The sequence below is a fragment of the Erpetoichthys calabaricus genome, chromosome 17 (assembly GCF_900747795.2).
Source record: "Erpetoichthys calabaricus chromosome 17, fErpCal1.3, whole genome shotgun sequence".
Classification (NCBI taxonomy): Eukaryota; Metazoa; Chordata; class Cladistia; order Polypteriformes; family Polypteridae; genus Erpetoichthys; species Erpetoichthys calabaricus.
The window spans coordinates 36393799-36406222 of record NC_041410.2 but is presented as its reverse complement, the minus strand read 5'-3'; the positions used below and the strand labels follow the sequence as shown (position 1 = coordinate 36406222).

Here is a 12424-nt window from a genome sequence, read left to right as displayed (position 1 = left end):
ATACAGTACATTAGTTTTTTTATAAGAATACCATAATTATTACATAATTAGCATGTCAGCGGGATAGCACTGTTGTCTCAAGGTTGTTGGTGTCAATTTTGCATGTTCTCCTGTGTCTCTGTGGTTTTCATCCCACAATTTAGAGATGTATCAGTTATTTTTAGTGCCATCTTTAAATTGATACAGTGTACGTGTGTGTGCATGGGGGTATCTTGTCCAGGGTTGGTTCATACCTTATGCCTAATGTAACCACTATAGGCATGAGCACCCTACAGCCATTTTAAATGGAAGGGTCATAAAGTAAATGAATGGATGCACCATAACCAGTGTTTTGTTAAATAAATTTTGTTTTTTGGGGGACAGACTCAAGCAGCACTTATCTATTACTGTATATACTGTCTTTCACTTCTACCTTTTATATAGTGCCTTTCATATCTATCTATCTATCTATCTATCTATCTATCTATCTATCTATCTATCTATCTATCTATCTATCTATCTATCTATCTATCTCATCCTGCCTACTATACTAAAATTAATATCCATCCATCTCATCCTGCCTACTATTCTAATATTAATATCTATCTATCTATCTATCTATCTATCTATCTATCTATCTATCTATCTATCTATCTATCTATCTATCTATCTATCTATCTATCTATCTATCTATCTATCTATCTATCTATCTATCTATCTATCTATCTATTGTGGTCCTCTCCATAGTGTCAATGCACATCTTGGCCTGTCCAATACCAGACTCATAGGACAAATCCAGGCTAAATGTATTACAGCCTTGCCACCATGCTGTCCAATCTGATGCCAGCTTTCTCATTTCTACTGGGCTTCAAAACTTCAGTCCATGACATCCACAGTCCACTTATTCTTCCCATAACTTGTCCTATAGATGTGGAAAGGAACAGGTGTACCAGCCACCTAAATTTTATACTGCACCTGTCTCTAAATTGACCAGTCCTCTGCCAACTTGCCCAGTTTCCCATTCTGCCAAAACCCACACCATAAAGTCTTCCAATAACTTTGACTGTCGTATAACACATCCATAACATAAGTCCAATCCAAATCTTATTCTCTCTCTCTGCTAATAGAGTGACCAGTCCTTGGTCATTTCTACTGTATTCCATAAATCCACATCATACAATCAGTAGTCCTCTGATTTTTCTCAAGTCTTGCTTCCCAGTTTTCATCACACCTGCAGAGTCATTCCCATCCTAATTTTATTCTACACTTGCTGCCAGTCTGCCCAGTCCTATGCAAGTTTGCCAGGCTTACCTCACCTGGGTGCAAATTCACATTGTAAGATCCACAGACCCACACATCTTAAAACATAACTCACCCCCCCAATCTGTCTTGTTCTGCACCCAACTTAAGTCCAACTTAAATCTTTCCCTGCCTTTACGATCAGAATACCTATATTTCATGGAATATAAATATTGCCCTCCTTTTTCCTTCAGGCCTGAAAATTTCTCAATTATTTTCTAATTAAACTGAGTCATTTCACTAAGCCTGTAAATAAATTTAGCCTTATACTATGGTCAAGATCAATGCTTCACAACCTTTTTTTTCTGTAGTGGCACACTTTTTGAAACCATAATCATTCCAAGTAACAACACTATTTTACTGACCACAAACACTTATACAGTATATCTCATACACTTGCTCAACTGAACAAAGGGGTGGGACTACCAGAGAAGCCAATAAAAAAGGAGCTCCAAGATCAGCGTCCACAGACACGGCACATGGTGGCATCTCCAATCTGCTTTGCCCCTTTGCCTCCCCCTCACTGCCTCACAGGCAATTCGTATGTCCACAATTTACCAGTCCTGTGAGGCGCGCTGGTGACCACACACCCAGGGCAGATGAACTCTAGCAGCCAGGAGACATGTCCAAATTGCTCTAACATGGCGATCACAGAGCTGCTTCTATGCCAGCTTTTCCAGGTAGACCTATCCTCCTCAGACAGGTCTTGACCACCTGCAGAGCTTGTTTGAGAGAAGTCCATGTGTAAGCTCATCCTCTATCACTTGCCTGCTCCCAAATTCTTAAATCAGAATGGTCTGGCCCAAGCTCCTTTATCTTCTTTTTTTCTTCAATTGAGCGATTTATGAAGGGGTGTTTTATTAAAGAAATAACCAAATTTTCTTTGATTTCTGAAGTTCCACTTGAAGTTGCCTTCTCCCTAAAGTCACACTTACTCATCTGTAGTTATGTTAATGGTGGTTGTGAACTGTGAATCATTGATGTGAACATGAAACAGTGTGTTGACAACTGTCCAAACACAGTAGATTAAAAAAAGCCTAAAACAATTTTAATTCGCTACAAATAAATGTGGAAGTATCCGGAGCACAGAGAGCTGCATCTCCATAAAAATCTGAAAGCAACCAGTTAAAGGGCAGCCTCAGGTCACCTGCTTGCCAAAAGCATCAAGGACTTACATGCACTCTCATTTGGCTGACATCCTTCACTCAGGAAACATAAAAATTAAACAAGTACAAGTCAGTAACAATTTTTAATGGATGTTGACATGCACTGACACCAGGTACACTGTGCTGATTTATTTCATGATTATTTTGCATTACCTTGTTAATTTAAGTAGAGTTTTTAAAATATATGGAGGGTGGGCAGCACCCTGCATTACAAACCACCACTGACCATAACAATGAAGTGGAATTTCTTGACTTGCACAAGCAGAGTACTGTAACTGCATCTCATGGTCTGAAATGATTTTAAGGCAGGCTGACATTACTATTTTTACTGTGCTTTGGCACACAAGTCCTTCATGTTAAAAGCAGCTGACAGAGACTCTTAATTCCAGCTCAAGTGTCATTTCTCCTCACTGGGCCTCTATGGAATGCAGCCTCTGGGGAATATCTGATAAACTAATCAGTCACAAAATGACACCCAGAGATGTCTCATCAATGCCTGATCAGGGACAAAGGGCTGTAATGCAACGATAGGAAATATTGATAGACAAATCTTTGCACCGACTTTCAACCAAAAGGTTGAGCTTATGTGCAGTCAAGAAACCAATGGCAAAACATCTGCTCCTTCCTTCAAAAGCCTTTGTGAACATCAGATCTGGGCTCTCTCTAGATGCTCAATACTCCTGGCCTGTCCTTTTACTGCCTAGCAGGGACCAGATTGCCAAGGGTGTGGCGATAATAAAGGCTGGTGTGACCCCATTTTATTCCAATCTGGTGCTGGACTGGAGCAGTGGAAGACTTGTCTGTGCTCGAGTTAGATGGGGGTTCCATTAGTCCTGCTCAGGAATAGCAAGTGCACAAACAACAGAGGGACTGTATGTTTAAAGCCATACATTCGTCTTGCTAAGGATGGATGTTGACTGTTCACCAACTGCTCAGCAATGCAAACTTTGCAAGCGGGAAGAGAACACTGGTTGTGTAAAACCTCAGAGAGAAATCTATAGTACCGCCTGCAAGCAGAAGGTGTGACCAAGACAGAGAAGGAGAAAGTTCCTCAATATAGAAAGAAAAGCATGCTGAAGGCCTTTCCACAAGTGCTAGAGTAAGTAAGTCTACCAGGAAAGGAATAAGGTGTTGCCTACGCCAAACTATAAGTACACCTCCTTTGATTCTGAAAACTGTTACTGTATATACTCACGTAGAAGTCGGGTCTTGAAACCTGAATAATCGATCATAAAATCAGACCCCAACTTATATGCCAAAAATGCGACAATTAGTTTGTTTTTTTGTACATTTTCTTGCTTTCCCCAATCTCACACCAGTTTCTCAGAAGCATCGAATTTTGTTGCAGCAGCGCAGTTACCAATTTCTTTAACCTCTTTGACGACTTTTAATTTAAAACCAGCTTCATATTTTCTTCTCATCGAACGCTCCATCGTAGATAAGTAATGCTCTTACGATAAAGGTGTATGAGGGTGTGAGATACAAAAAACACAAAACAGTGCAAACATCGCTTTGGAATAGTTCGGGTATTACTGTGTGGTCACGTAGGCATAATACATAGAAGAAAAGGCCGTGTGCTCCGTGGTTACTCTCTCAGATGGGCGTTAGCATATCATAATCTCTTGGACCAATACCGTGAGTTTTCCGCATTCAACTTATATAATCGACATTATAAAATACAAGAAATTATATGGTAAAATCAAGTCCTGACTTATGTGCGGGATAACTTATCCGCGAGTATATACGCTAATTGTAACTTTATCTTTACAATATTTAAGTAAATTGTATTATTTGGTTTGTTGCAGCAAGCCTGTTAATGTTATTTGTTAAAAAATAGTCTATCACCATGTCCAAAGCACAACAGAGAAACTAAAAGTTTTTTAATGTAGACTTTGTTTATAAATTGTAGAGACCTCTTCATATTTTTGAAGCCCCAGATAAAGGGTAAAACAGAGGTCCTTCTCATACAGAACATTAATTTGGTATCCCTTGATGAGCAAAACTCAAGGTCCTCCATGACAACCTACACCTGGACTTACCATGACTTGAGGAGTCACATGAATGACTTGACTCAGGTCTGCCTGGAACAGGAAAAGAATAGACACTTTGACTGGATGGCAACGGAAGTGGGCACTTGGGATAACATTTTCTCATGATTTGAGTAGCAGAAATCACCAGTAACTCGACTCCTCTTTTTCCAAGAAGATCCTACAAAAAAAAAAATTTGAAAAGAAGTAATTTCATTTTCATGGTATTTTCGGGTGCAAGACACAGACAAGGAAATCATAAATGTAAAAGCATGAATGAAATGTTTGTGAGATAAATAAAAATAATTCACAGAAAAAAAAAATTAGAAACATAAAAGGCCAATCTTGCAGAAATGCCTACATCCCCATGAACTCAAATTGCTGAAATAAAATAAAAGTGCAACAAGTTGTTGACTGCCCATTTTTTTGCTGGACTGTCTAACAATACACAGAGGCAGCTGTGTAGGGAAGTGTCCAAATACCGTTGTGGTGGCTCTAGAATCATCTCGTAATGACTATTTTGAATTTTCTTCAGAAAGAATACACGAAAATTAAGTGTATAAAACAAGATGGGAATATTCCTTCCAGCAACATGATTTAGTTAGTTGATAGTGAAGGTATCCCAATACCTGATCCAGCTTTAAAACTTGTCAGTGTTTTTAAATCAATTATATGACTTAATAATACTTTCAAGTTCCCTGGCTTCAGTCACAAAGGCACAATCCCTTGAATTTTGCAAAGTAAATAATTCATTATTTAACTGCAAGAATACTGCTAGATCAACTTTATCGATGTCTTTGAGAATTCTGAATAATTGAATTAGGTCTCCTAACAACCTTCTCTCCTAAAGGCTAAAAATGTTTAATTGCCTTAGTATGTCAATGTAGGAGATGTCCGTTAGTCCCGGGTAGCCATTCATAGCACTTCCCTGCACAGCTTCTAGTGCTGTCATGTCTTTTTATTTTATGGCAACCAAAACTGTACATGGTACACCTCAGCCCATCTCTTTGATTTATTATATAATCTGATCATAATGTTTCTCAATTAATGTTAAACAGTTTTTACAAGATAAACTAACATTTTATTACTTCTGCATATTGCTTAGACAAAGAGAATGCTGCGTCCATGTAAACCTCTAAAATCAGACATTCCATCCAGAGTCGCCCACTTTGCGTGTATAATTAATATTCCATAAACTTTATACTTCTGTGCAATAAACTGTATTTTCCAAGTGTTTTGCACAGTTTTGAAGATTCATTATTTTTACATTGCTGTGTTACATGTTTAGTTTCTTCTGGCTCTCAAATTTGTGGATTCAACTAATTTACTAACTAGATCAACATTAATGTCATGAATATAAATTTGAAAAAGTAACAGTCCAATTACAAATCCCTGAAGAGCTCCACTGATGGTCTCGTTCAATGGAGATCATTCTCCTCTAATCTGTACTCTTGTCTCCTGCCAATTAACTAAATGGAAATCCAGTTTTGTCAATTACCTCTTATGCCAATGACTTCTACTTTCAAAATAATTTCTTGCTTTGGATTTGTATCAAAGGATTTTTCATAGCTAGGTTAAAAATGGTTCACTGTGCTGCGTTTTGGAGTTAAAAGTACATTGATATGAATGGTATTTATATTTCTTGTATCAATTATGGTATTAGTTTTGTAAAGGCAAGTGGTAGCGTAAGACAAACTGGATAATATAGCACCCATTAACCATGAGATAGTTGATGCGAATATTCTGATTGATTCAAACTTTCCATCTCAGAATTACACACAAAAACCTATAATACAGAAAATAAATATCTTTTCTGAGACAATGAAAACATAGAACTCACATTTCTTTTGTCCATCCAACATAACTCCAATAGTATAAGCACACTATTATTACTGTGATGATTACCACTACATTTAAAATGTGATTGATCGGACAAAAATTTGTGCATTGTTGGATGAACTGTGTGAAATACAATGAAGAATGGGAAAATGTATTGACTTTGAAATTTTCTGAATACCAGAATGTGTAATATAATTAAAGTAAAAATGGGAAATCTGATTATAACATTCACATGGCAAAACATGGCAATGTTAGACCCACTTAATTCAGTTCAGGTTTGTGGCCACAGCCTATCCCAACAACACTGGAAGAAAAGTAGGAATCATTGTCATCCTATTCTTATTAAATAGTACATCAAATATAAAAATTTTCAAGGAAAATATTTATTTTTGTGTCTTCTTGGCAGTGCAGTGCTATTATTGTCAGTGACGAAGGAGCTCCAGAAAGTGGTAAAGATTTGAAAGTAAGTGCAGCAGGCAATTTACCGGAAGCACATTGTCAGTGACCATCCAGAAAGTGGTGTACCAACTCTATGGGACAAAGATATCAGCAAATTTTCAAATACAAAATGTCTTCTAGAAGTGGTAAGGAGTTGTGATTGAACCCTCTTAGCGGGTCTTCTTCATAACCCAGTCACTGCCGGTGTCAAGTTTGTTAATCTTACTATGTCTGTATAGGTTTACCTCCTATATCCCAAACACCTCAATAAGGTTAATAGGAGAGTCTGAATTGTCTCAGTACAAGTGAGTTCACTCTTCAATGGACTGTCAGGTGTATTTCTGGTTAGGTGTCGGTTAGACCAAAAAAGGTTATTATTATTATTATTTCCTGCACAAAGCAGGGATACACTCAAAGACTCTGAACTATACCATTTTAATAGATGAACGAGTAGATAAGTGTATGCAAAATGTCATGTCATTTTCTAATTCGCTTAATCCAGACCAGGGTCATGAGGGTCAATTTAGTGTTGCCAATTCACATAAACTGCATGCTTTTGGACGCCGGATGGAAACAGGAGCACCTGGCAGAAACCCACTCAGTGCTACCCACTGTGACACCCTGCCGCCCCACATGTAAAATGTGAAAAAAAAAATGAATGTGCTACAGATGTAGTGTTGCCACAATGTTTTACCCTGGTCTCACTGAATATTTGTTTTGGATTATTTTGTTACAATATTTTTTGAAGTCATATGTACAAAATCTGCTGCCCTGGTAAGGAATTGCGATTTCATAAGTAAGTTGCTGTTTCACATGGAGAATATTTTTTGACTGCCTTATTTTCAATACATATTTGACTAAGATAGATAGATAGATAGATAGATAGATAGATAGATAGATAGATAGATAGATAGATAGATAGATAGATAGATAGATAGATAGATAGATAGATAGATAGATAGATAGATAGATAGATAGATAGATAGATAGATAGATAGATAGATAGATAGATAGATAGATACTTTATTAATCCCCAAGGGGAAATTCACAAGTAGCAAAAAGTGTCCAGGAAACGAGTCCACATAAAAGAAAGTGGTAGGAGTGATCAGAGAGATAGAAAAAAAGGTAGAAAGATAAAGTCCTACACAGAGCTGCTGGAAAGGCTGCCACTCTCGGCGGCTCCTAACTAACTGAAGACTAGACTTGCCTTTAATAAAAAAAGAGGAAGTACAGTGAAGAAAAAGTGAAAAAGACAGAGGGAAGCCATCATGATGTGCAGCACTATTTACTCTATTATAAATACATTGTTTTTAGACATTGCACAGTTTACAAGGATTCCAAGCAAGAAGGCAGATATCCAGACAATTCTTCATCCTATTTCTGGGCTTTTTTGGCCAGGGATAAGAAGATTAGTCAGAGATATCTGTTTTTTTACATGAGAGAGCAATGCCTTCTTATTTTATTTAATTCTTCATAGTAATGAATTCACAGCATAACTAGAGTTTTGCTTCGCAAAAGAATTTGTGAAACTGTGGAATTTCCATTAACACATGAAGAACCCTGTTTAATTCCTGTCTGGGAGTGCTTCAGGTGCTAATTCTGCATGTGCTTGACTGTCATTTATTGTTTAAATAAAGCTGTCCAGTGAAAAAAAAAAGTTCATTGGAGTCATTTATTGTGACATGTAAATATTTTGTTGAGCTGTAAGATGTTTGTTGTGGTGATCTGGCAGTGAGATACCTGCTTTGCCAATTACGATCACAATCTCAGTGATAGCAATCCTAAAGGTGCATCAAAGACAGAAATGATTCTTGGTACATTCCTCCTCCTCCACCTCATCTGCAGGAATCAAGAAACAGAAAAGGGTGATTATTAGGTAAAAAGTGTAATGCATTCTCCGCTGGAAAAAACGCAATATGCAGCATGGTGTGTTTTGCTCTTTAGTGGTGAAAATATGCAACATGCCACATTTTTACAGCTCCTTCACAGTAATTTACTGTTGTGCTATGGATTAACTGCATTATTCACTAACAAGGCCTTAGGGAGAAATAATTCCTTCCTTTACAAAACAAAACTTGACTGTTTTGCTCATCCCTACTTTTTTGAACATTAGAACACTCTAGATGAGAACAGGCCATTCAGCCCAACAAAGCTCTCCAGCCCTATCCCCTTATTTCTTCCAAAAAAACATCAAGTCGAGTTTTGAAAGTCCCTAAAGTCTTACTGTCTGCCACACTCTTCCAAGTGTCTATCATTCTTTGTGTAAAGAAAAACTTCCTAATATTTGTGCGAAATTTAACCTTGACTAGTTTCCAACTGTGTCCCCGTGTACTTGATGAACTCATTTTAAAATAACAGTCTTGATTCACTGTACCAATTCCCTTCATAATTTTAAACACTTCAATCATGTCACCTCTTAATCTTCTCAATATGAACCTCCCATAACTGGTAGTAAACTCTTCTGCCTTTGTGCATATTTTGTATAGACTTCATCTGGAAATAGTTTTTGTTAAGTGCAATGAAATTCTCCTCATCATTCATGATTATGAGTAGAAAGACAATCCAAAGAAGGTAGGACACTGAAGTATGGATCACTCAAGGATTTTAAGACAGACACATGCATGTTTACCTACTTTAGGACCATCTGTTACCGTACATAAATAATAATGTTACCCACTTTCTGAAGCCACGGGATGCAACAAAACCATCAAGCCCTGTCGGTAATGGAGAGCTGATGGGGATTATTAGTGCCTCTTTGTTGTAGCTTCCTGTGCAAACGAGAGGAAAAGTCTATAGAATAAAGATAAATGACTGGGTTTTTAGATGCCATCCTTCCCATTGATTGCAAATCTGGAAACGAAGACAAGCTTCAGTCTTCCATTGAAGAACTAACACAGATCATTAGGGGTTTTGCCTGCTGCAAGGCTTAAATATAACCAAGCAGATCAGACTTCGAGTGCTTCATGCTATCAAACCTTTCTTGGCTGGAGTGTTGAGGGATGGTGAAGGCAGTGGACAGGCAGCAAAGGTGGGGAGAGGTTAGATTAATTCCAAGGACTACTAAAATAGTATACAGTTCAATAAAAATAGAAATATGCCAGTGGGAAACATGAGACAATTGTTTTGGGAAGGAGGAGGGAGGCAAGTTTTGGAAAAGAAGACATGCTGTGGTCATCTGCGGTGTGGGTTTTCAGACCAATTTTTGTTATTTTGTATCTAGCACAACACATTCTTCATTTTGCATAACAGTTCTGTTTAACCAACTTGGAATGTTTATAAGTGATCAGCTAGCTAAAATCTGTTTTATATTTGAGGTATACACAGACCATAAAGCTCTGACCTGGGTTTACAATAAGCTAAGTGCATCTTCCCATTTAACAAAGTGTCCACTACACTTGCACCTTCAAAGTAGAATACAGGAAAAGGAGGTGGCAATGTTGGCAATGATGTCTAATGTTGAAAAAGCCTTTAGAGAAGTATATGTGGATGTTGCACTATGCTTGTGGTTAAAACAGTCTCTTAGCATGCAGGACATTTCCAAAATGTCATCAGGTCCTGTGTGTATGAAGATCAGAGATGACACTGGTGCAACTAGACCTTGCTACAGGAGCATTAAAGTACTTCAAAGTGATCTTGATCACTTTATTTTGTCTGTATCTGCACCTGGCCAAAGTTTCCAAGTAGTTCAAAATAGTTCAAATGCAGCTATCAAATAGATATTCCGGCACTAGCATGACTTGTTGTGCAAAAAGTACTCCACAGTCCAAGTGTCTTTGTTTTTAAGGATTTTAGTGAAATTTAAAGCAAACAGTTCACACAAAATAGTGAAAAAAGGTGATAATAATGCAAAAAAGGGAAAAAGAAGAACTTATGATGTTCTGCTTAAAAATCTAAGTTACATTTTTTAAGGTTTCTATGCATTATTCTATGCAGCAGACGGTCAGAAAACTATATGTCTGTCTGACCATTCATGTATGTTTCTAGCTGTCTAACTTCAATCCATGGGCTGTTCTGCTGTCACACACATATGCTTGGAAGCTGGAAATATCAACTTAAGTGTCCTGGTAACACTTTAGTTTAGATACTACCTATAATGGATCTATTAGTCACATACATAGACATTAATAAAGGCTCCTTTTTGTCTTAGTAACACTTACAAAGTATCAATAAACTGTTTTATCCCCATGCAATGTAAATACTAAAATAAAATCACTTTTTTGGCTTACATGGGTACCAATATATCTCTTAGTATTGCATATTTCAGTATAAGGCTTGTGAATCCTGAATTGACATTTAATAAGACCAAATGAAGCCTTCAGATTCAGAAGTAATCCTACTAGTGCATCACAATCTACCACACAACACAAAGATAAATAACCAGTGTCCTTGAATTCCTCACATATTACCACTATATTTGTTTTTAGAGGTCAAATAAGCCATAAGGAAATTCTGAGGCAGATCTCTGAGGTCACCTGGTGATCTTCCATGTGGGAGGGACATCCAAGCCTACAATGTGTGTTAGCAACTCAAGAGCCCACGTGTTAAACCATCCAGATGTTTACAATTAAATGACAGCAAATCAATGTGAGGAAAATTGACCTCATGGGGCCTCTTCCATGGATGAAGACTAGGAAAACCATTTTGACATTAGTCATAGGCTACTACATCAATCTGAGAAAATGTTTAACCCTCAAATATTACATTTTTACCAATTTTGGAATATATTTGGAATATTATTTTGGATTAGTGTCCTCAATTCTCAAGTACATGTTTAGAGACATATGTTTTGAGTAGAGTGGTGAGTTCTGAAGCCAGATGTAAAGCAAGTAAATTTTTCTGATGACCTGTTCTGGAAAAGAGTCACCATCCCTCTAAAATAGATAGCCAGTTTTTATCAAAATCCAATCCCATGTGGTTGAATTTGTCAAAAATGATACAAAGTGGGTCTTGCAAAGTAAAAATGATAGTGAGGAAGTGACACAGGAGCCTTTGCTGATGTTTTACATGTAGTGAATATGTCTGGGTTGTCCCAAGAACGGTGGTGTATTACTACCACTTTAATCTATCTATATATTAAATGCTAAGGGTTGTATGTTTTTCACACAAAACATGTGAAACACTGGCTCTTGAACCTTGATCTTGGTCTTAATTGAGAGATTATGACATAATACATGTAACACGACCTACAAATTGGAGTTGCAAGCTTTCTCGGCCATGTAACTGGGCTTCAGATCCTCGTCACAGCAAACGGACATGAGGAAGCATGGCCAAGCACTGTATCTGAAAGGAAGGAACAGTCGCGACATCTGGTGACATTGAAGTAACATACAGAAGCCGATAAGAAGAAGATTGACAGCTCCATTCTCTACAAAGTTATTGGCGTTTGCTTCTTTCCTATGGGAGACTTTCCGTTGGCAAAATGGTCAAGAAGGTGACACGGCTGCCGAGCGTGAAGCAAATTGCAGAAGTTGATTATGTGATAGGGAGTAGGAGAGTGACAGCTCCGTTGTATGCTGCCTGTCATAAATCAACCTGCTGGCACTCACACAGTACTGGGGCTGGAACCTCAATCTTGGGAGGACCGGATATCTGCGTTTTTTTCTAGCATTGACATATTTTATTTTGCAGTTCTTGCTGTATGCTTCCATTATATTAATTCACTGATACTTTTTTAGA

General features: G+C 37.6%; 1 protein-coding gene across 2 annotated transcripts in view; it reads right to left on the bottom strand.

The window, feature by feature from the left end:
• The window catches only part of LOC114668153 (cytosolic carboxypeptidase 4), an 890538-nt gene that overhangs the window by 544700 nt on the left and 333414 nt on the right, over nucleotides 1-12424 (bottom strand). For both annotated transcript variants that reach the window (XM_051920839.1, XM_051920840.1), the window contains one exon: nucleotides 4484-4652. In XM_051920839.1, coding sequence (XP_051776799.1) covers nucleotides 4484-4652 — 169 coding nt within the window. The remainder of the gene's footprint in view (nucleotides 1-4483; nucleotides 4653-12424) is intronic.